Here is a 25,415-nt window from a genome sequence, read left to right as displayed (position 1 = left end):
TAGATTTTTAAAGTCCTAAGCGCACTCTGTGGAAATAAATTGTCTATAGTTGAAAGGGCATTTTTTCATTCATTTTCGGAGCTTTCCTCATTGTTGCGTTTTCCCGGCTGTTACGTTTTTTTCCCCGGTCCGGTGAAAAACGTATGAACGGGGTTCCACTGTATTTGGCTTTTGCCCTTATCGTGAATCATTTCAGAGGGACTTAATGAAAGCAGGAGAAATGGCGATTCACTCTGTCATGCAAATACACCCTTACATGCAACTGGGCTTTCGTGCTGCGCAAGCTTAGGAAAGAGGGAAATATAAAAAGGCGCCCACTGACCGAAAAAAGAATGTTTTTCTTGTCCTGGTTGACAGCACGGGGGTCTGGAATTGCGTCTGTGTGCTTGATGACCGAGACAGACTCTCCGGTCAAGATGGACTGGTCCACTCGTAGGGTTGTGGAGTGGATCTTCATCAACCGGATATCGGCTGGGACCTTGTCACCGACTGTTTCCCAGGAAAGAAAAAGTTGGGATGGCTCAGAAATCACCTTGGATATCTATCTGCCCGACAGGCTTTACACGTTGCAGGCACACAACCTTCCTTCCATGCTGAGAAAGCATCTGCCATGATTACACGTTATTGACAAGACATGGCAGGTCTACTATGTCAGGAGAATGCTGTCATTTCGCAAGTCTATGCTTCTCACAACACAGGTTATTATGCTTCGCTTGTTGTTCTTTAAATGCGATCGTTATCAGCGAAACAGCATAAGCATCACATAACTTTATCTCCATGTCGTATTATAGCAAGCAAATCAAAATCCATGTGGTTAGTTTTACAACCTTATGATTTACCAAAATTTACCCAATGTTATACCTTCACACAACAATTCTCAGTCTTCAGTTCATTGTATAGCGGCACACATTAATACAGACAGATGATTTGAAGAATAGTATCAATTTAACTTACAGTATGTATGAACAAAAAATTAGACTATTTGTTCAAATTTTCAGGAGCAGCCATGGCATTGTGGATGCCAACAGGAGTAATTTATGCTAGAATACAGGCAATACAGCTGAAGCTTACTGTAACTAACACACTGGCCATACTGGTCAGCAACTGCACAAGTCTCTCCAATTACGGAAGTGTACCTCCAACCACCTACCATCTTAAATTATCAGACAACTGGCAATGATCTTCAAAGTAAATGAATAAACAAAGCGTTTGCATAGAACACTTTCCAAGAGTGTTTTAAAAAAGTATTAAAAAAGTTTATTACGCATCATAACAAGTGCTGATACACAACCTTTGCAACAATTTTAGAAACAAGCTTGGTGCGTTGTGTACTGAACTATAACCACATGCAGTTGACAACAGCGTTAAATTGCTTACCTAAAATTTGACGCAAACAACAATTCCAGAGTAAAAATGGACAAGGGCCACTACTCACCGGAAACCTCCACAAGGTCTCCAGGGACGATTTCCTTGGCACGAATCTTTTGGACCCCCTGTTTGTTGGAGCGTAAAACTTTGCCCATCTCGGGCTCGTACTCTTTGAGCGCTTCTATCGCGCTCTCTGCATTACGTTCCTGCGGACATAAGAAAAAGAGAGCCGTTAAATGAGATATTGACGAGGTACGTGCGAGCACAAGCAGCGGCAACTCAGTCTTGAGTTCTACTAGGACGATGCCTCTGAAGGATGGTGCGGCACCATTCAATATGCTGACTTTTCGAAGACAATGGCAACAAAAGTAACATACAAATGTAATGTCCACATTTTAAAGGTATTTTATTCCAATGAACTGACACAGATCCTTGGGAGTGAACATTAACCAATTAATTTACACCCATCACCAATTAACAATCGCGGTTAAAATTAAGAACGAACACTGCATAACAAGTACCATTATTCAACATTTATCTTTAACTGCTATTTGTACATTCCAGTTTCCAGTACTCGCCTATTATGGTCAACTCGGTCAGCAAAAAACTTTTCACATGAACACGGCACTGTAAAAAAACGGCACGTGTGCTGCGGGCACAGACAGTCAAGCTAGCGCACGCATGGTGACGAAGAGTGGCTACAGCATGCAGTAGGGTCAGGCCTGTTTTTCGTGCAACTGAAAGTCAATGTGCTTATCCATTTTTTACAGTGTTAACCACAGAAGCACACTTCTCTTGCATTGTCATAAATGGATGCAGGAAATCTGGCCTGCGCCCTGCCACTCACCTGCCACACGCCGACGACGGCATTGGCAATCAGAATGAGCAAGATGACGAAAGGTTCAACAAAGGCTGTGATGGAGTCTTCATGCTCCTCAAATAGCGCCAACACCTGCAGGTACATAACAGGGCATTACACATCAACGTGCCATGAACGTGAGCTCAACGTCTGCAAGACTATTAAACAAGTATTGAAAAATCCTGGGCACGTACTACTACTCTACAATGTCTTGCTTTAAATTTTGGCATATCAGATTTGTTTGTCATCTTATATCTGGGCACTAAAATTCTCAGGGGCTTACAAGTTGTATTTTTTTCCCCCTTGGTTTTGTGAAACCATGAATAAAACGCTCTTAGTTAATCATTATAAATATAACAATTATATTTGCGGCCCCACATTGGCCTGATCAATGAATGATATTTCGGTTATATTTAGGCGATATTATATGCAAGATTTTACAGTAATGCTAAAACTTCCCTGCACTAACTTCTTAGTGAAGAAGAAAAAAAAAGTGAATGCCCTCGAACATCACATAACATGGCCACTAGCAAATTCTGTGAAGCAATTCACAAAACAAGTATATTTAGAAGGAAGGTCATCAGCAAATACTGACCTGGTACACTCCTATGACTTCTAATAGTTTGGTACACATTAATGTTAGGGTGTCTCCACAATGCTAAATCTTATCTACTTCTGCAGAACACCTCAGCACTTCTACAGCAGTCACAAGATCAATCACACAGCTCCGTAGATAGGACACACGCACACACACATATTGAAAGCAAATGTAGGGAAAACGAATGCTCCACTTACAAATGAAATAACAGCAGCTAATAATAAAATCTTCACTAGAAGGTCGTCAAACTGTTCGAGTATAAGTTGCCACAGAGGTTTTCCTGCAAGAAAGAGGGGGGAAATAAAAGACAAGTGGACAGTTTTAAGCCACTGTATTCAACCATTGAAACACCACACAAATACTGCAAGCTCAAATGCTGCCATGCTGTGTTCGAGCTAATAAAATGTCAAATTTATGCAGTTTATCCACAGCCGAACAATTCACTACACATGAAAAGAGGCATATGTACAAATTATACTTAGCCAACGGTAATTAATAAGTGCCGACTTGTTAGTGTTTAGTGAGAACCTAAGAGGAGCACTTGAGTAAATGAAAAATCAGTGCTTCAGATGAAAACACCCGAGAGGAAAAAAAATTAAGGAATATGTGCATGCCTAATATTCCTAGACAAAGAGCAAGAACTCACCCTCTTCTGCAGGTAGTTCTGAAATGTTGGAAAGAGCACATGCACCAATGGATTAGAAGGTGGTCCGTAATAAAACTGCACCACATTTTTTGCAATTCACTACAACAACACGTCAAAAACTTTTCAGATGGTCTTTTGCAATTTGCTAACATGTCGCAGCTGCAATGATAAACAAAACTACGCAGATGGCCAAAGACCGTACACTTATTTGCCATAATCTGTTATGATACATTTGTGACAAAGAAGAAAGCAGGCCGGAGGGTACTCACAGCCCTGTATTCTATAACAATGCAAACGAGGCACATTGCTCGAAGCTTAACAGGAATGGGTTAAGTGCAACAACTACAAAATGTAAACGACACAGACTGCCACTCACTCATTGTCCCTCTCTGAAACAAGTAACATGTGCACAGTCATGTTTGCAGCATCTAAAGAGCCTCACAGCATGCTTTCTGAGATCACCGAGGTCAAAAGACAACTGAATTATGTACAAGTCAATTATGTACAAGCAACTTTTTTTTCTTCCCCACACTTAAAAGTGAACCTTCGATCCACAAATGTTCAAAAATGAGAACCAACAAAGTTTTATCTATAGTACTCCAATAAAGAAAAAGACATTAAGTGGAACCAAATAACTGGCTTCTACGATGAAAAACAAAGATTTATTAGCTTAAGGAGCTGCTTGAAGAATGAACCTAAATTTTACGTAATGTAGGATAAGGATGAGACAGTGCTGGCTTGCACTAGAAAAAAAAAAGGGAAAAATGGCAACACTGATAGCTTCTGTGCCCACAATTAAAGCTGTGAATCAGTTACGTACAACAGTCCCCTTAAGATATGACTGCAGACTTAAAAGACAACCCCTCCAGTAGCTCTATTCTTGACAGCAGATTAACACTGCACAGCAAATTCAAAAGTTCATTACCTGAGCCTACCTTCTGGAGCCAATTCATTAGGCCACATAAAGAAACGAGGGAGGGGGGGGCCTGAATACCTTCACTTATGCCTCCCAGCTTGCTTGTAGAAAAAAAACACACTAATGGAAATCGCACTGGATCTCAGACAAGCATGCCTGCAACGAGCAGTGTGTTTTGTGGGTGTTTAAGTGTGTGCGTGCCGCAGCCACCTAGAAAGCGTTTTCCTCTCACAACATCCTCCCCGCCAAAAATGTTGCGACGGGGTGCACATGCAAGTGTGCGCAAATGTGTGTGGTCGAGTGTGCAATCTGTTGAGCCCGTCATCGCACTTACGCAGCTTCTCAATGTGGCCAGCCTCCGGACGCCACCGAAGTCAGCCCGCAAGCGAAGAGGAAGCATTTTAAGAAATATGCGCCACACATCACACAGTGTTGCCTCTGGCATACCGGATGTTTCACGTGACTTGAACCAAGGTTTAAAAAAAAAAAGGTTGTGCACCTTATGCAATTGAGGCTGACGGCACATTGGTGGCAGTTGTCCTGATCCTTGTATTTCTTTGAAGAATTGAACTTGGCTTATCGGCGAAATTAAATTGTGCCAATTTAGGCAACAAGTTTCATGGTATTTCATGGTAAAAGTTGTAGAGTGTATTAAGAACCACTGAATGAAATGTTTTCCATAACGTTATCTTTTACATGCTCCTTTCTAAGAAAATCCACGAAATAGGGAAAAAAAGACGTCGCTGACATCTGGTTTGCAGTGCTCTCAACTGCGTTTTCAAAGAACGAATCCCACATGCCTGTCGTAAAAGAAGCTTCAATTATCGCAGTAGCAACATTGAAAATACTATAAGGTCATATTTAAGATGTGCAAATATCCTGCCAAGTGGAGTTTTGTTTACACCGACACCAAAGCGATGGGCAAAGGCTTTTTTTAAATATATGCTAGACAATTTAAGGAACTATCATACCTCCAAAGAGTTGTTTGAAAGGTTTTACTGTTAACACATATTACACAAAGGCAAGTACTGCCAATCCATGTTGCCATATTTAATTGCAAGGATACCACTAAATGAACATTCATGATCTGGAACATTGCAAGACCACTACAAATTAGGTAAATAGACATTGCAGTTAGACAATGCTAAAATCTGCTAAATGTAGAGGAAAATTTACTAAAACGACTGAACTGCAGCCGTCACTGCTGACCACAATGGCATATTCTTGTGTCACTAAGGTACTGGCCGCCTGCACTTTTTGCTTCACCATGGTAACATAAACCTCAGAATATCAGCAAAAAGCAAGCAATTTAACAGCTGTACATTTTTGAAGCCTCACAGTATGCATGAGAAAGAAGGTCAAGTTAAATACAATACAAGCAAACAAGCTGGAACTGGTGTTTCAGTTGGGATCCCTAGATAACGCCACACGACATGCAAGTGCACCTGCTTCGAATTTAACCTTGACATTCCCGGCCTCACATTTTTGCAGCGAGGCTGACACTTTCCCATTAAAGTACCTCGGGGAAGCGACCTCTGGGATTAGTGCTACGACATTTATAGGTGATGCAAATCACTGCGTAGTTGCCTGATGAGGACGAACCAGACGGTTGCAGAACTTGTTCTCAGACTTGCTTGTTCATACTCAAAGCAAGAAACATAGCGTTAACACATTGGATGCAAGAAAGATAAGAAAGGTAGCGGTTCTTCCATTATTCTTGCATCCATCATGTGAAGGCTACAGTTATTGCATTGAGAACAAGAACATGGCTGGACAAATGCTGCAGTCATGAACCGGCCAGCTAATGTCCTTCCAGTTTGCTTTGAACAGCCTTTCCAATTTCCTGAACTCAGTACAGTCCTCATTCATAAATGAAAGGACACAGTAATAAAAAAATACACAAGTTTCAATAGTGTATTGAATCCAATATAAATAATGTGCTTCGAGGTTGACAGTCTGAATTAACATTAGACTGCCTCGTCAGCTTCAAATTGTACTTTAGAGTGTCGCAGACATACGACCCCTTTCCGTGGTCAGCTGCATCCGCTCGGGAAAGTTCTGGCCTGCCTGGCAAACAATGATGACACATCGCAAGAGGTGTGGCCTTCTAGACCAACAGCCACCAGTCAAACTTCCATGTGATGAGCCCCATGTGGCTAATAATGAATAGTTGTCATGTGCAGCTTGGCCTCTAAGACCAGAAGCCAACTTGCCATCTCCGTTGCATGCAACTCCAACCTATGGACTTTGTACAGTCGATATAAAAGATAACAGAAAAGGTGCCACATGTGATGTGGCTCTGCGGTCAACTGCCTGCTTTAAAAGGCCTTTGGGGGCAAGATTGCTAAGGTTATTTTAAAGAAACTTGCTCCCCAGTTTGCCAGCTATCTTCCTCTGTTACAATAACCCTAAATGGGCACTGAACCTATGGAGTTTTGAAGCAAATAAGACAGTAAGGATGTTGAGCTTAGTGCTCTTAAGCTGCTTAGCCATACTTAGCAGCTTGAAATCAGAAAGCAAAATTGAACCTGTGGCTTTCGCCTTTCTAGGTAGATTCTCGGTTACCTTCAATTTTTTTTCCCCGTGGCTGCCTGAAGACAAATATTTCACAGTAATTTTGCCGAAATTCGTTACACAGAAAGTGTTCAGAACGTGGTGCTGCACTACCTACATATGTAAATCTCTGTAGCCTGTGCGTGTGCTAATGTAGTTCTTTGAATATTGTCCTTTTATCATTCTTCCTATTCACCTGTTCTGTCCGCATAAGGGGTAACCAGCATTCTTTTCTTGTAGAGCATAAAGTGCTACTCAGACTGTCTGCCTGCTATAATGCTGCAATGTTCATTGACAATGCCATACTCCTAAGGGTGAAAGGGCTTTTAAAGCTGCCTACGGGGGGGGGTGCTTTTCTTTTTGCATCCTCGTTCTGCTTACGCTTTTACAAAGTGGAATAAAATTTCATTAATTCTTCCTTGCTAAGCCAAGATGCCCTAGGCTGCTCTGTCAACTTGTGCAGCACTTTTGAAAGAACCACAGAAAGAGAGAAAGGAGGCAACAAGCTCACCGTTGGGACCATACTTGTCCTGTAGCTTTTTGACCTGGGACTCACTAAGGCCCTGATCAGGGTCTGTGCCGAAGTAGTCCAGCACCTCCTTGGTGGTCTTTGTGTGCGCCAGCTCCATGGTGCCCGCTCCTCCTCAGCCGGGCCCCGCTGCTCAAGTTCTGGCCTCTAGTGGCTGCTGCTGCTGCCCGCCCGTCTGCGGCCCCCTCTGCTGTCAATGCTGCGGGGCACAGAATAGGAAGCGCATCAGCATTACCCAAGACAACGTACACCAGCACACTGGAACATCTTGTAAGGCCCGCTGGTACACCTTGAGTAACAGACACACCACATCAACAAATGTGAGGGCTAATAGGACAAGGGTGTAGACCTGTGCACATGTCCTTGCATTCATTCACACAGTGTTTCTGTTAGCGGAGGTGCACCAACAACACACCAACAAAATGCACACAAAATTGACCCCCCCCATCTAACCTTGCACCCAAAAGTTAATCCGTTACTCTCCAGCATAGACACAAGTTTACCATTTGGTTCACTGACCACTGCTTTGAAAACGCTATTAACATTGGTCTTATGTTGAGTTTTTAGTGGTCCCAATTCAGAGCCAGCCACAATGGCACACCTTTCTACCTGAACTAGCTACAAGCTGTGGTGAAACATTGCAAGGGAATTTCGTGCACCTGGATAAACCATGCCACAGAGCAGTAGCTCGATTTCAACATACGCACACACATCAGCACGTATTTTTTTTGTGAAGCAGCACGCCACACCTCCAGGCTAGGTAACAAGTTAACGTAACACTCAGTCTATTATAACGCGCGTACAAATCAGTCCCTGCGCGTCTAAACCAGTTCAGACTGTGGCGGCGCAAGCCTTCGCGCGCTTCGTCCAAAAGGCACACGCAATTTGCGCGTAGCAGTATGATTATTGACGACGCGCGGCAGCCACCTCGTCGTGCCGTATCACGAGAACGTCGCTTCGCTCTCGTCTGTTGCTTCACGGTCGCGCGGCGACTCCCAAGAACTCTCCCAACTTTGTACCCCGGTTCGCCACCAAGCCTGTCATTTCGCAGGCAATCTGGGAAACGAGCGCTCTGCGAATGCGCAAAAGCGCAACAGGCCGTCAGTTGAAAAGGGACAGACAGTAAGGGTTACGGACGGCCCACTACTGTGCGCTCGCGACGGGACAAATCGCATCAGGCAACTTCCTCATTGACGTCCCAAGAAACCATTGTCTCTGTCGAAGAAAAAAAAAAACGGCCGTGAGCTGTTTTGTCTTGTACGCTACCTCCCATGTCGCGCGATCGGGCCCCGTTCGGGAAAGTAAACAATTGTTCGATCGCGGTTCCTTCTTTCGCCGTGGCCAGTCTCGGCCATGAAAACGCAATAGGCTGCGCTTCCAGAAATATCCGCCTATCTTATTCGCCATCCCGTTTCTTTGGCGCATGACCAACGTAGCACGAGCAGGTCCCAAGCGCGGCTTTTAATTAAATGCCCTCGCACGGACGACGTCAGCGCATGCGTCACACGGAGGTCGCGTAAACGCGAGGAAGCGCTTTCTTCTTTTTTGTCGCCACACACCACCCTGCTTTCAAGTTTCCTTCCCTTTATGTTTCATTTTTCTTTCTCACGGCCGACCCGACGGTCAGCCTCTCTTGCCGGTCAGGTTCGGGTGAACGAACTGCGCACACCGCGAAGGAACGACGATTTCTAACCACGCGGCTGGCCTGGGTTGGCCACCAGCGACGTGCTGCAACCAACAGCGCAGAGAGCGAGCGAACTGTACGACAGACTGTCGAAATGTCGCGCAAGCGACTGGCACACTGCTGCGCCCGAACGCCCGACGAAAATCGCGTGCGGCGGCGTTTCGGTGAGGCCGATCAAGCATTTTGCTCACATGCTCACAACCGAGCGAGGAAAAAAAACGAGGGGGGGGGGAGAGAAAACCCCCAGCATGAGTGAGTAGTCACGCGACGACACACCGTGGCGAAATATTGACGACTTTTAGAAACAGCGCTCGTAATCCCGTAGGATCCGAGGCTTGTCCATCTCGGTCGCGAGAATTCAGCTTTGCTTCCTGCCAGCGCTCCCACAATCAGGCACAAGAAGCAAGCGCACAGCTAACGCACGAATGAACATGACGACCTGCATGCAAATCCGGGGATTCTCGTCGCAGGCAGCAAAAGTATTCGTAGCGCTCTGGCAATGTTCACGGTGCGACGCGCAGCTCGCTGTAAAAGAACCTAGGTAATTTCGTAGTATCGATGCCTATCGAGTTTTATCTCGCTTTTTTTATGGACCCTACACACTCTGAACTACGTTTTTTTGCGTATAAGCGAGCGTTTTTACACGGGCGCAAAGAGCGGTGATAGTGGGGGGTGGCGATACACACACAAAAAAAAGTCCTCCAAACGGGGGGAGCCCCATGTAACAGCGTTTTAGGCCTAGACAATTCATCCGCAAGTGCCGGCTTCGCACCATTCAAGATTTCGGCAACGACGGTGGGCTAAACGCGGCCTCGAACAGCTCAAAAACGATCGAAAACGTTCACCGAATCGACGCGCATCTCATAAGAATGCTCGTACGTACCATCGTACCATTTAAAGGCTGTAGTGAGTCCTGCGCAAGTTTCCGTGGCGCGGTGCAGATGACAGGCGAACACACTCAACAAAGTTCATGTGGATTACGGCCATTGGACGTGGCGTCACCACGTGGACGCCGGAACTTCCTCTCTGCGGGCTATGACGAAAAATACGTCACGTCCGGGCATTTATGGCACGTGGTCTTGCGTTGCGCCGCTAGCGCCGCTGGTTGCGCTGCGAAGTCGCGCTCGCTGCTCTCGGGCGGCGTTCTCCTTCGCTCCTTTTTTATTTGCATGGGGGCTTGTTTCGTTTCTTTTATTTCTCGCTTTTAGTTCGGTTTGCTCTACGCTTTTGTATCTTTGTTCGATCGCCGGATAGCGCGCGCTCTGCAGTCTGTGGGAGCGGTGGAACTCGTTGCTTTAGTGGATGGAGGACATCCGCTGGCTAGACACGAAGCCGCGTCGTGTCGAAGTTTTTGTTGATCGTTTCCCTGTTGCGCGTCATATTTTTGCGGCGTAAGCCCCGTCCGATTGTCGGTTCGCCGATGTGTTGCGCAGAATGCACACGGACCTGACGTCGCGCGACGCGGCCGCTGCTGCAGATGTTCTCTCTCACGTTTCGAAACGCCGAGGTCGCGGACTCGCAGGCTTCATCGCTGACTGATTGGTTGTCAGGCTTCGGTAAAGCAAGAACGGCACCCTGCAGAAAGCGCGCCGGTGCTTGCATATGGCGGCACAACTGATAACGTGCGCTTCATTTAAGGGTTTATGAGTGTCTTTTATTCCTCCTTATCTCACTCGGGCAGTATAGCGTACATTCTTGTGCCCATCAGGGTCGGGTGATTTTAGCCTAGAAAAAGAAAGAGACGGTAACAAAACCTGCCCTAAGCCTGCGCGAGCACACATCCCCACGAACGCATCTTTTAACGTATCTCGTCCCTTCCATTCCCTAACATGTAAATTTATAGGCTACAGTCATATCCTTTTCTAGACTTAGTTTTATAACTTTAACGCCGGCGACAATAAAGGGGTTGGCGTAGGCCTCCACCCTTTTTCTCATTATTTTCTTACAATATCATTTCTTCTTCACTGAATAAAATTAAGAGTTAAGCCACGTAGCATTCTGAGAATAACTTCTGTGGGCCACCGGGAAGGGGCCTTAGTTGCATCTTTTTAACGCTCGTTTAAGGCCAGAAAGAATGGATCCTCGACCAAGGCAATCGGATACTCTAAAACAATGTAAATACATTCCATAGTGGGAAATAAATATGGAGAAAACATGTCGAGTCCAAAACACGTAGATATCAACGCCGACCACCAAACGGGACAGGAAAGAAAATTTCTTTCACGTCTCCTTCGTTCTCTCACAAAATTGTATCTGCAATAATAATATAGCATTAAGGTAGCGTAATATTTTACCTTATCTTATATCTGAGCGGTTCACCGCCAGCGAATCCGTAGCTCATATGCGTTCTTCCAAATGCCCCCCCCTCCCTCTGCTCCCCATGTTTGATCAACAGCGTGCAAATTCATCGCCGCTCAGAGATCAGTGTTCACTACGAATCAGACTGCGTGGCACTCGTTCTAATAAGGCGCATGGCTTCGGAGCGCACGTGTTTTCTGAACGCGGAAAGTTCATAATAATAATAATATATGGGGTTTTACGTGCCAAAACCACTTTCTGATTATGAGGCACGCCGTAGTGGAGGACTCCGGAAATTTAGACCACCTGGGGTTCTTTAACGTGCACCTAAATCTAAGTACACGGGTGTTTTCGCATTTCGCCCCCATCGAAATGCAACCGCCGTGGCCGGGATTCGATCCCGCGACCTCGTGCTCAGCAGCCTAACACCATAGCCACTGAGCAACCACGGCGGGTACCGCGGAAAGTTCAAGCGGAAAAAAAAAAAGTTCGAACATCCACGGTCGACTGTTGTAAATGGCACTCTGCCTGAACTCCGCCTAGCGATCACAACCTCGTCACCACCTCCTAGCAGTGGCCATATACGCTATTTTGTCATACGTCATTTTCCCCCCGAATTTTTTCTCACTTGTACGTCTACGAAGTCATGCGCGCTGCGGGGAGTCGCATGCTTCGTGGATCCGTGAACGAGCGCGTGTCGAGAAATGCGCGATGCGTTAAAGCAAATGAAAAGAATGATAAAAAAAGCTATGGAGAGGGTGAGAGAGAGAGAGAGGGAACACGTGAGTCACCCACACGGCACTCCGCCTGTACACGCGGACTCCGCCTGTGGCTTCACTTCTCACGCAACAGAGTTACGGAATGTACGTATTACTGCACCTCGCAGGAACTAAAAAAAAAAGTAGGTTACGGTGGCTCGCATCAGATATAGCGTGCAGAGCAGATTCTGTGTCGCGTACAAAGCGCAGTCAACGTTATACGGCTGGAGTATGTCCACAGGTGCTCATGATGGGTCACTGTTCGAAGCATGTCTCTCTAACTGCGGAGGCGCTCAGTTTATTGATTGATCGGTTGACTAAATTAAAGAAAATAATCGGGATTTTACGTACCGAAACCACGGTCTGACTATGAGGCACGCCGTAACTAACGGAGATTGCGCGATAATTTTGACCACATACGGACATCTTTAACGTGCACGTAAATCTAAGTACACGAGCGTTTTTTGCATTACACCCGTCCCGTCCAAATGCGGCCGAGACCGGGACACGAACCCACGGCCTCGTTGCTCACTGCGTCGCCGCGGCATAATAAAGAACCGCAGGTAGCCAAAATTTATCCGGAGCTTTCTATTCGTCATCACTCGACGGCGCCCGATTAATATCAACCAAACAACAAATCAGTCAATCAATCGAGCAATCAATCAGTAGATCAACCGTGACGATCTCCTTCTGAATCACGTGACGCGCGGTCCAGATGCGGATTTATGGTCGGCCTGGTGTAACTTTTCTTTCTTTTTTTCACGCGCTCAGTTCGTTCATCACGTCACTTTATGCCGCTTATTTCACGTTGTTCTCAGAATGTATATCTTTCTCGTTTGCTTAACTGCTGCGCACGGTGCCTGTCGGCACATTTATGTGCACCCCTTAACTTAGCTGTCTGTCACACCAGAAATGATCAACGTTACATCAGAACCACCGCTACCACGATCACGTCTCGCTGTGACCGCGGACACAGTACTCTCGGCTTAACAATGCATGTGCTGCAGCGGGTGTCCTCGAAGAAGCTTACAATTCTGGCGCCATACGAGGGACCAGAATTGCGATATGACATAAATGAAACATTAAGCAAAAAAAAAACCGACGTTGCACGACCGTCACATTGCTTGCGGAAGACACGAGAGACACGCAACTTGAAGCATATGTGTGTATAATATAGATAGAAGAAGGCTCCGAGCTGCGACGTTATACGACTGCTGGCTGACAGCCAATACAACCAGAGTGCGACGCCGGCATCCAGAGGTCCATCTTTTCATCACGGCGTGCTCTGCAATAGAAACATCTGCTCTGTATAACGCGACTGACGTCACAGCCGCTAACTTTGCGTCATCAGTAGAAGGCGCTGCGTGCGTTATGTCCTCGGTTGGCTTGGGAAAGTCGCTCCATTTCCCTTCCGTGTTGCCAGGAGCTCAATAACTACGGGAACCGCGAAGCTTTCTTCGTGCCTCTACCGTAAATGTCGTCACGGCGTCTCACTCTCATGGTACCAACCGCGGCATCAGGGTGGGAAATGGAAAAAAAGTTCGCGCATTCTTTTCTAAGGTAGTAGGAAGCATCATTCGTAGCCGAGGTACGGTGTTGAGGCATCAGGATCAATCAATCAATCAATCAATCAATCAATCAATCAATCAATCAATCAATCAATCAATCAATCAATCAATCAATCAATCAATCAACTGCTACAACGAGGCTGACGCAACACAAGCAGAGCCGTGTCCATATGTATACAGGGAAGTCCTGTGCATGCACTGTAGTACACGCGAAAGGAGCTCTGTGACTAGAAGGCTCTTCCCTTATTACTACAGTGTCAAGTCTACAGTGTCATATTAGTTATTAAAATCATTCACTGGTTTTGCTGGCTCGTTTCTAGGCGCAGACTGACAAAAAGGGGGAAGTCACCGTGTGCAAACAATAAAGTTCGTCAGGAAAGAACGATTATATGCGGGGCTAGCTGCAGGTTGTGGAGAGGGAAATATACGCGTGTCTGCGGGAATCTTTAGGGAAACGTAGATAGATTCGCGTGGTGACAGCCTCTTAATTGGACGCGGGCAGCGCCATAAATCTACATTGTAATCGAACGTATATTTAGCCCGACGCCCTACCTTCCCCAGCGCGGAATCACCCCGCTTGCGCAACGCGTGGCACGAGAGGACAGGCCGTGCACACACGGTTGAGAGTAGCTTAGTGAGGCAGTTGCGACACCTGTCGCGCGCTATCACACGCACTCGCTAGGTGGCAGCGCGTACGCGTGCTCGGTAAAGAGCTCGGCCGGGAGTGCCGTAAAAGTTCTCGCTAAATGTCGCCGTCGCCTGCCGCCGCCGCAACAAATCGAGCTCGTATACGAGCTTGCTGGCTTCGGCGTTTCACAGACAATAGCGATCTAACGAGGTCCTTCTCCAGGCCCGGAAGAAGGGAGCTATAAATATAAACGGCCGTGCGGAAGCTGCGCCCTTCCGTAGTACCACGGACGAGCTGAACAAAACAGAAGAGGAGGAAAAAGAAAAAAAAGGAGAAGCACTAAAGTGGTCCCATCACAGCGGCGGTTAGGTTAGGCGCCGCGTAGTAAGTGCTTCACCGCTCACGCTCCGCGAACTCAGCAACTTCGTTCCGTGCAACTTAAGCTACTGGTCGCGTCAGCCAATCTCATACGCGAACAGACTGCGCCCGCGTATCAAAGGAAAGAAGGCGGCCTCGTACTACATTGCACGCCGTTAACACTTCCGTGATCCATCCGCTCGGTCGCAGCGCCGCACGTAGTAGAATAATTGGCGAACAACGGGGCCTGCCTGAAATCTGGTTCTCTCCCTGACTCTGCCTCGTAGCCTTCACTGTACTGCACGCAGTTCGTGAGGCGCAGTATGCAGCTTGGCGCCGGAAGAACTTGCGGAGGAAACCCTAATTACGCAAGCAGAAGCCCGCCGCCGTTAGCCTGCCGCAAGATGGGAGAGGGATGGGAAGCCGAGGTGTACTCTTGTAGTATCTTTCGAGGCTTCGGAGTTAAAACGAAAAAATTATGCGAAAAAAAAAAGAAAGGCAACAGCTAGTGTCACGTCATTTTGAAGGGTATAACGACAGAAAGTTCCTTCTCTTACCCTCGGGACCACCAAAGCGTGAATGAAAAGAAAAGAATAAAACGAACAGGTCGACTACAGTGTTTGGAAGTGTAGAGGTATCTGTTGTAGAAGAGAGGGAGAGAGATAAATAAACGAAGTGGAAGTGGTCAGAAGGGGAACTGCACCAGAACAGGAGGACGGGGAAGATGAGAAGAAAAAGGAGAAAAAGAAAAAAAAAGAAGAAAATCTATTTATTCGTAATTCGGATGCACAAACTGAAATCGATGAGTGCATTGGAAAGTTCGCAGTGCCAGAGCGCGGACCTCAATTTCGAGTTAAATTCGTATAAACCAAGAAGGAAATCGGCTTTACCGCGGAATCCCTATTTTGCTCCGGGGTGTAGGTGGCTTTGGGAGTACACGCAAGTGTAAGACACAAGCATGAATCATTCGCAACTGAGACGCCGGTATTTGCAACTTGGCGAACGCGTCACCCGCGCGATTTCTTCGCTCGTCTCGCTTACGATGCATCACTGCCTTTCCGCACAGCTTCCGCGCAGTCTTGAAGCTCTAGACGCTTCCATTCGCGCTCTGCTTTCCATCAGCATCGAGTTATGCGTCCGTCGTGCAGCGAAACTACGTTTTTCTTGACCGCCTATATATATATATATATATATATATATATATATATATATATATATATATATATATATATATATATATATATATATATATATATATATATATATATATATATATATATATATATATATATATATATATATGCCCCCTTTCACTCCCTTCCGAACTTCTAATGGCTCGTCTGGAATTAACGACCCCGCCGAGGCCGCTAATGGTTGCGGATATGCGGCGTCTTCTTTCTTTTTTCTTTATTTGGTTTGCTCCATCGCCGCGTGAGAAACGGCGACTACTGGGTCGTCCCGCCGAATAAAGCGGCCTCCTGCGTTTGAAGTGCGCAAGTGCATATACGCGGTTTCTTCGAAGCGGACGGTGGGCTATATGACGAAGTTTTTTGACCAAGCAGGTTCAGATGGCCTTCTATCCCACATTTTTGGCTGCTGTAGGTGCTCAGGAGCAAGTGCATCGGCTCCAAATGCAATGATAACGACCACTCATATGTATATATGAGTGGTCGTATGAGCCTTCAGGTAAATCCGGCACATCACCCTGGCCCATCAACCCCAGATACCGAAAGCACTGCAGCCAGGGCGAGTCGGTGTTTACTTAAAGAGTGCTCCTTCAAAATGGCGGTACCGGTCTGTTTGTTGGAGAGCGGCGACGATGTACACAGTTCACCATCCCGGGGACGTATTCACCGGACGGTGCACTTCAGGCGATATAACTTTTGGCGAGCGCTTATTGGCTGTTTGAGCACTATATACGTAACGCCAGAGCGATAGTATTGCAGAGTGTGATCGTTCGAGAATACGTCCCGTGGCTTCCTCAGTAAAAAAACAAACAAACCAAAACAAAAGAAAGTTGCGAGAATGAAGGACGAAAGCGTAAGAGGGGAAAGTGGAGAAAATAGTGAGTGAGTGAGTGAGTGAGTGAGTGAGTGAGTGAGTGAGTGAGTGAGTGAGTGAGTGAATGAATGAGTGAGTGAGTGAGTGAGTGAGTGAGTGAGTGAGTGATAGGAGCTCGACGGATCGCGCGCTCTCGTGTCTCTGCAGTGAGTGTCAGTTTGACCGACAGGGAGGCAGAGCGAGAGACACGTTGGGAGGAGAATGCAGTGCACCGCCCGCCGCTGCGTGTTTTTTCTTTCGTTCTTCGACAGGACTTCCGGAAATTCTTCCTCCGACATCTTGGCACGGGTGCTACAACACGCGTTACACGTATATAGCCGGCCCCGTTTTGTTCTGCTGCGAGGCCCGCTCTAACCGTTACATTTTTGTTCGTTTCTTTTTCTTTTTCACAAATGAAAAAAAAAGAAGGAAAGAAGGGCAACAGAGAGAAAGAGAAATATATATATATTTTTGTCCTAGATGAAAAGCAAACGTCGCTTATTTCCGGCATTTTACGTCTGGTCGTTGTATTCCCGAACAGAAGAGGAGTCGGGCGCGTGGCCCAGCACGTTCTCGGAGCAAACAACGCTACACGCACGGGCCGCAAACACAGAACAAGAAGACGCATGCCCGCTGTTACACGCTTGGCCGCGATCTTGTAGCGGTGCCTTCGCACTCGATTTTATGCCACTCTTTATCATCCACCGCTCGCGGCCGGAAGGTCCCACTGATAACGCCAGCCGAGCGTATGACCACCGAGGAAGAGCGAAAGGGAAATGGCATCGTCGCGGCCTTGGACACTCCGACAGGATACCAGCCCCAAATTTAACCTCTCGAACGATGAAAGCAGAAGCTAATGCCAACGAACCTCATTAGGTTAGGCTGTCCAGCTAGTGCTAGTTAGTGAAGGCACATAAGCGACTCTGTGGTCGGGCGGAAGAACTCGCGGTAGTCAAGATTAATCGGGAGACTCCACATAAACGTATAACCTTTGAATTCTGTCCTACCACCGCATTATCCACTTGTGTTCGTTGTAATATACTTATTTCTGTTGCGTTAGCAATCGCAGCTTCGTATCCTTCATTTCTGCGTGATTCCGCTGTGGGCAAATGTATTGCAATTGATAAACGCGTGGTGCAACTGTTATTAATTAAAGAACGGCGACGGGTTGGAGGGTGTACGCTTGACATCGAGGCTTTCTCAAGGGCACTATACGTAAGCTAAAACTTCTCAAAAGAAGTATAAATTTCCCACTTGAAAAATAAGTTCTCTGTATACCACAAGAATATACCATATATTCTATACTTGATATATTATATGCATTTCACACTACTAATACATTATTCGCTTAATTAATTCGGCTACCAATAATGACACAGGTGCACGTGCCGACGGTAAATACGAGAACAACAAAAAATGAAATTGTCTCCTCATCTCCGTCGCCTCGCAGAAACGGCCACAAGTCCGACGCTGTTGCCAAATTGCATTTGAGGCAGAAGCGAGCACAAAAATTGACCGTAATGCCAATATTTCATCTTCATTTTCTCTGTGTGCGGGTGTGGGTTCTTTTGCATCAAGGTGTACGATTGTTGACGCGGGACACGATTTGGCTACTAAACGCGAGGGCTGCGATCGAGCGATCGAGTTTGGAAGAAAATGACGGCAATAAATTACAGGAACAGTCGGTCACGAAAGTTTACGGGACACACGAACTCTTCTGTTCTGTCGAGGTACGGTGCTTCTAATTTAATGGTTTACTTCGTAGATCGCAAGATATATAGAACAGATTGAAAAAAAATTTCTTTTTGCAAAGCTATGTGTCTGCAGGCTTTGCGGGAATTCATCTCTCTCTCTCTCTTGCGAACACAGTCACCCGCAAACTTTTCTTGGCCGATTGTACACAGCGAAAGCAATGCATCTGGGCAACAGCTCCATGCAAGAACAATGTCGACGGACACGTCAGCGTACGCATACAGCAAAGGGCGAACCACACCCGGGGCGCCATTTGCGGCACGAACAAGCCCGCGGTCGACATTCAAAGGCCTGTCTGACAGCACCTTTGCATGGCTGGCAGTGCTTCTAAACTGTTAAAGCGCGATGGCCGCGCGATAGCGCACGTACGTAACTCCGAGTTCACCGTTTAATAAGTAATGCCCCTGTAACACGAGCACGCTTTTTGACCTTAACCGAAGTAGATCTATTAACCGAAGCATATAACCTATTAGCGAGACCCGAAGCGCGAGGTATGAATAGCGTGGCAAGGTCAAGCGTGCTAGAAAAGGACGCGTATCATCGCTCTATCAGCATCGAGTTCGATGTGTATCGACTAAAGCGTCTTTGTGAAAACGGTGTTCGAAGAGAGGACAGTGTAGTATTGTTGACCTGGGTGATACAAAAAAGATTGCCACGGCGACTTTCTTTTTTTTTACTCTTTTAAGTATTATCCCGACCAATATACTTTTGTTCTCTGCCATAATGCGCATTTATAAGTAGCAAGACATCCTTTCAGACTTTTAATGTGGCATTTCTTTTTTTTTTCTGTTAACACATTTCAAAGATGCATACTTATACATTCGTCCTCCTGTTTCATGTCATAACGTTTCTTGCAGCTTAACCGTTTCTTTCTTTTTTTTTTCCGCGATAACCCCTTTCACCGTATTTTGAACTCACCTTCCATGCTGAGATTGTGCCACTGTCTAGGGACGACAACGATTCACAATTCAACTCCCACCCCAACAGCGAACACAAAAACGTGGGGCGATGTCTCGGTGTCGGATCAGAAAGACTAATTAAGCGATGCGTTTATGATTTTCGGCATTGGCCATTAACCGATGTGCATAGCGTGGACGTGCCCTAACTTCAGTGGCGATACGAACTGAACATTCAAACGATTGAGAGCCAGCGCGCTCACTTCTCGTAGGAGCCAATCTCTTCGGCAGCAAAGGTGACGTCACAGGCTGTCGCATCCACGTCGCACGCGCGCCGCCAATTTTTTTAATTTTTTTTTATCCTTCTCTCTCTCGCCTATCGCATCCCCTTACCCCTCCTCCAATACAGGGTAGCCAACCGGAGATAATCTCTAGTTAACCTCCCTGTCTTTCTTTTGCCTTTCTCTCTCTCTCTCTCTTCAGCCAAAGCCTCCTAGATAACACAAGGCCGGTGCATTCCGATCCATGACGTCATGCTACCTGGCCCGACTGGCAAAAAAATCTAATGGACATGCTCCCGAGCAAGCCGCGGTGATTTTTTTACGCCACCGCTTTCGTCACGCCGTGCTCGGCAATAAAGATTTCGGTCCAAGTAGTACGACGTCATGAAGCAAAGTATACACAGGCCTGCTATCTAGGAGGCGTTGCTACATCGAGCAAATATCCTGGAGCAACTCGAACGACTCGGGGATTCCTCTGAAACGGATGTCGCGCGTAAAGCCGCGCCTCCAGAAATGTGTCGCACGGCAACAAAAGAAAGAAAGAAAGAAAGAAAGAAAGAAAGAAAGAAAGAAAGAAAGAAAGAAAGAAAGAAAGAAAGAAAGAAAGAAAGAAAGAAAGAAAGAAAGAAAGAAAGAAAAGGAAATACTTGTCACGACACATGTGTCACGATGGGCCGTCGGCTCCGACATATGGGAGAAAGAAAAGGACGACTGCGCCTTCTGGGCGCTGTGGAAAGCAATGCGAGAGAGTCTCTGTTTGGTAGAGGGTAGCTCACCTAGTCGCATCAATGCCTTGCAACATCTCGTTTGCTTCTATCTTTGCCGCTAGCGAATCCTTTCAAAAAATTCTTGCGACACAACGCCCTCTAGACGGTATTTTACAAGTTGTATGTGTATGACCGAAATTGAGCATGGCGAGAGGCTCCCTGTAGGCACGAAACGCTTGTGCGTAAAATCAACGCAGTATGGGTCGCATATGCGATTACGCGCTATAGTATATACCAACAACGCACGTACAAGCGTACTACGTTAGCAACAAGTTTCCAGCAAGTTCTGCCAGGTTACAACAGAGTGCAACAGTCCTAACTGTCCTTCCCGACTCGTCTTCCAACGAATTGATTTGTTCTGACGAAGATCCGTTGTTCCTTCTAAACACTGATCCGAATTCACTGATGGAACCGCGTGGTGTAGTAAATGACGAAAGACCGATGTTCACAGTTACGGCGATTTGAGCAGGCCCTCTCCTCTTATCAATCAATCAATCAATCAATCAATCAATCAATCAATCAATCAATCAATCAATCAATCAATCAATCAATCAATCAATCAATCAATCAATCAATCAATCAATCAATCAATCAATCAATCAATCAATCAATCGAACAACAAGAATAAGATAGGATAAGCATGCGAGCCTGCAGTGTGCTATGCAGGCGTAGCCATGATGGGCGGAACGCTCTCCGCAAAGAGGAGTTGCTGCGCAAAGATGCGCGCACGAGCGCAGAACGCGACGGAAGGAAGCAGCGGAGCTGTTGCAGAAATGACTCGCACGAGTAGATGGCCCGCGCGCGCGCAAAGCCTCTCGCAGCCGCCGCAAAAGCGTCGGCGAGACCGCTCGACCGAGACAGCCTTGGCATTTCAAATGCCAGCGGCGGCGGCGGCGTCGAAAGCGCGCCGCGGCAGCCGCCTTTTCGACACGCGCGCACCCCTCTCGCGCGCTGTGGCAGTCGAGACCTCTACGGGACCTGTGACGCTGTAGGGAGGAGATGGATGGGATAATGCGGAGAGGAGAAAGAAGATAACACGAGGAAAGCTACCAATGTAGATGTAGAATGCCGCATTTCCTTCGCTGAATAGATAGATAGATAGATAGATAGATAGATAGATAGATAGATAGATAGATAGATAGATAGATAGATAGATAGATAGATAGATAGATAGATAGATAGATAGATAGATCACGTATAGAATGGCAGGAAAGTCAGCACCGTGGCTAGCCAGATGTAGTTCTGGTTGTCTACCATGCATAAAGTTCAATCCCAGCCCACTGAGTCGCAGATTTTGATGAACTTTCGATAAATGTGTGAAATAGTAAAGGAAGCACGTAACGAAAAAGAAGACAACGAAAATCAGAGAAGGCTGCTCTTCCAGCCCAGCACTGGTTGCGCGCTGCCGCACGCATGCTATGTCGGCTTATACAGGCATGCTCGCAGTGAGTGTGCCCCCTTTTCCTCCCCCCCCTCCCGCCCCGCGAAACGCAACGCGCCGGAGAAAAAAAGAGAGAGAATCGTTCCCGTTTTTTTACGGCCACCCTGGACCGCGTTCTTCTTCTGCTCGCCCTGCTTACGTATCTGTCTCTCGGCAGAGCAGGCGCAAACAGTCCGCTATTTATGCTTCGACGTCGTCCCACGGAATGCGCTCGAAAACGACCGGGCGGCCGCTCGAAACGTGGGAGAGCAGGCGTCTTGCTTCCTCTCACGCTGTGCTGGAACCGTCGTTTTCCGAGTTTAACGTTCGGCCATTGAGAGAGGGAGCGACAGAGAAGAGAGAGAGAGAGAGAAATTGTAGTCTTGTTGTTCCGTGGTGCTACTATAGCGCGAATGACGAACTTGCGGCGTGTTATGGGAGGCTTCGGATGACTGTAGTGCACGAGCACGCGAAACGAAGAAAATTACTTTCGCGGACAGCCAAAAAGAGCTTTAGTTTGTCTGTGCAAACTTTGTATGCGTAGCACTCAAGTTCCGCATTTGCATCGCTAAAGAAAAAAAAAAGAAAAAGAAAGACATCTTCTAGTGCAGTAAGGCTATAGTCCGCATTCGATGCTATTTGAAATCAGGAAAACTTCTAAAACTTCACGAGGTACCACTGCTGTGCAAGTATAGAATCGGTTTAACGGGTGCATGAAAAATTACTGTTATACAGTACAAAGGTAAAACAGTGCAACGGCGTGAAACGTATGCCCATGTTTCCACTCCCTTTCTTTTTATGTGGGGAAGAGCAAAAGGGGAGGGGGAAGGCGCCGGCAGAAGCGCTTATTTCAGGTCCCGCTATGCATACATACCGCGCGATTCCACGTTCCGCGCGGGATCCATTGTGTGACCGGCCGCGCCAATTCATGAGGAACCAGCAATACTTTAACGCGTTTTCTATCGGTTTCCAACCGTGGGAGGAACAGTCTTTCCGATGCGTCGCAAGTCGTGTGGGAAGCCCTGTTGTCAGTGGAGTCAGCGGGCCTACCGGCACACCCGGTGCGGCTGTACGGCGTGTCAACACCCTCTCCCCCCTCCCACTCTTCTCTTTCTACTCCCTCAGATTTCTTAACATCAAATTTTGTATAGTGAATGTGAAGTAATTTCCTATTCCTATTCCATTCCTATTCTTGCCTGTACTATGGCAGTTATGTCCGTAAAAAAAGACAAAAAAAGGGAGACAATGGTAGCAATTTGACATGTAACATTTCGTAAGCGTTCTAGAAATTGTGGCGCTAAGCAGTGCAAACTCTGAGCTCACAGTTAGCAGCTAAAATATGATACATAAAAATGACACAGAATAAACAAATGCCCTGCACGATAGAAACAATGCTTGGAGCAAAGTATGATTATTCCTTACGACTGGAAAATTTTACCCGCCCTAGACTGGTTTGTGCGGCGTAGCTGCGGACGCAGGAACGTCAAATGAAGGGCGCTTACCCGTAGGGTGGGTTCGAACTTTCGCTTCAAGGTTAAATGCTTATTCTGCGGGAGTTGTGAGATGACGGCACAGCGCACATTTACAAGAAGTCAAAAAACGACAAAGAGCAGCAATACAAGTGTGCAGGTCCTTCTCTGTACCGGCGCGGTGCATCAGCTTTCGCTTCTCTGGGAGGCAGCGGTGACGTATACCTCGCTAGAGGCTTCACCTAAACTCGACCTAAACGCTTGACACGAACGCGGCGACGTCATGTTTGCGTAGATGGCGGAGGGGAATCTCTTCGTCCGCTCGCTTGCCCTTCGACATACGGCTGCCTGTCGGGCCTCCAGGCACGTGCTGCAGACGAAACGGCCAGCGGTCTCATGTTATGCAATTGTACCACGCGCTTCGAGCATCCAGACGACGCCAACACGCGGAAAACACTATATGGCTTGCTGCAGGGAGGAAGCCACGCTCTCAGTCGCAGCTTTTTTTTTTCTATTTTGCTCGGCTTTCACGTTGCAGATTTTACATCTGCTTCCGCGCCGTAGTTTTCCGCTCCGCTTTCACGTCACCGCCGTGCAGCACAGCGTAAATGGAACGTCTGTTCGTAAGGAGCGAAAAACAAAATGTGAACAAAGGTGGACCGCGATAGTCAAAACGGATCTCGTACGCTTCCGCGCGTCTTCGGCGCATTTTGGCGCGGCACTTTCGGGTAGTTTTTATCTTTTGTGAGCTACGAGCAATTCAAACTGTTGTTTTCCTTGCGTCTTTATTGCCGAAACGAGCGTTTGCTGCAGTTTCAGGCATTGAATGCAGCACTGACTAGCACTGCTGCGTGAACGCCTTGCTTCGTATATTTCGGTAGGAGTTCAATAAATACGCCTATCTTTTAAAAAAAAGAGAAACGATTTATAAAATATATTCAGTCGTCCATCACGCAGACGTCGCTAATCACGTTGAAAGATTTCCTTTATAGATTAGCGTACTTTAACAGCCCGCCATTCATACCTTTGGGGAGAATACAGTACCCATTTTCCAGAGTTTCAGTGTATACAATACACAATCTTCGAGCTTTCCGGCCTTCAAGCCATCTGTGCGAACAACGTTGAGCATCACGTGTGCGCAATTTTTTTTTTTAGTGACAAAAAGAGCAAACAGAAAGAGACAATGCATTTGACGGTCAACCCCGCTTGGTCGGATTTGTAATCTCTATTGCCCCCGATCGCTTTTGTTTGTCATAAGCATCCCAGTGGAGTGTTTCTTTTTTTAAACTCAAAGCCACGCATGCTCGTCGCTTATCATGTGACATTGCTGACGTCATCGCGGATCGCTTCACATGTACAAGTGCCTGAAAGCTTACGCCACGCACGCTGTTTCGTCAGCCCTTCTCTGCTTCAAGCCCATTCTCTCCACAGGCCCATTCAGCTGGCCCGGGCGCATTCTCATTCGGCTTCGAGCCGCGGGAAACACAAAGCATCGAGTGCCTACCTCAGCCCGGTCGTGGCTACCTCAGCCCAGTCATGGCTACCTCAGCCAAGTCGCTGCTCAGCAAGCTGTACACGGAGCGATCCGCCTGTACCATGGTAAGCAAGTACGATCTAGCTTCCTCAGATCTAGCTGCTCGAACGTGTTCGATGAGGTGGGCACTGCGGAATACTGTCGGGTTGTGCGGAGAAACATCGTCAAAAGGAGAAACTGAGGAAGTCGTAGTAAATTGGGCTGGGTTGCTTTTGTGCACAGCAGACACAAGTTCCACAGTGATGAGGGCGGTGTCGATATTAAGAGCAAGAGGTAAAATCGAAGGAAGATGACAGATGTTATTTCACGTGACTGCACCGTCTGCAGCCTCGTCGTTGAAGCGTTTGTTACGGTGTCCGCGGTTCGAATCTCAGCTGGGAGGAAATGTCCCTTCGGTCACGTCTTGCTAAGAATAAACAATGAAAACGCCTGAAAAACGCCATGGCGCACTACAGATGCCACGAATCAGTATCTCGGTGCTAAAAAAACAACAA

At 46.9% G+C, this 25,415-nt stretch overlaps 1 protein-coding gene across 6 annotated transcripts in view; it reads right to left on the bottom strand.

The window, feature by feature from the left end:
- SERCA (ATPase sarcoplasmic/endoplasmic reticulum Ca2+ transporting SERCA) overlaps positions 1-25,415 on the bottom strand; it is a 164,464-nt gene that overhangs the window by 40,006 nt on the left and 99,043 nt on the right. For 4 of the 6 annotated variants that reach the window (XM_065442791.2, XM_065442788.2, XM_065442793.1 and 1 more), the window contains exons 2-7: positions 7,452-7,668; positions 3,472-3,489; positions 3,023-3,105; positions 2,216-2,320; positions 1,436-1,574; positions 323-489 (exon numbers count right to left, since the gene is read on the bottom strand). In XM_065442791.2, coding sequence (XP_065298863.1) covers positions 323-489; positions 1,436-1,574; positions 2,216-2,320; positions 3,023-3,105; positions 3,472-3,489; positions 7,452-7,569 — 630 coding nt within the window. In that variant the 5' untranslated portion in view covers positions 7,570-7,668. Of the gene's footprint in view, positions 1-322; positions 490-1,435; positions 1,575-2,215; positions 2,321-3,022; positions 3,106-3,471; positions 3,490-7,451; positions 7,669-10,036; positions 10,193-25,415 lie in introns of those variants that run through there. The other 2 variants (XM_065442789.2, XM_065442790.1) reach the window with 2 other exon arrangements.

Source organism: Dermacentor albipictus, chromosome 2 (genome assembly GCF_038994185.2).
Source record: "Dermacentor albipictus isolate Rhodes 1998 colony chromosome 2, USDA_Dalb.pri_finalv2, whole genome shotgun sequence".
Classification (NCBI taxonomy): Eukaryota; Metazoa; Arthropoda; class Arachnida; order Ixodida; family Ixodidae; genus Dermacentor; species Dermacentor albipictus.
The sequence above is the reverse complement of the archived record's forward strand: the minus strand, read 5'-3'. Positions and strand labels throughout refer to the sequence as shown.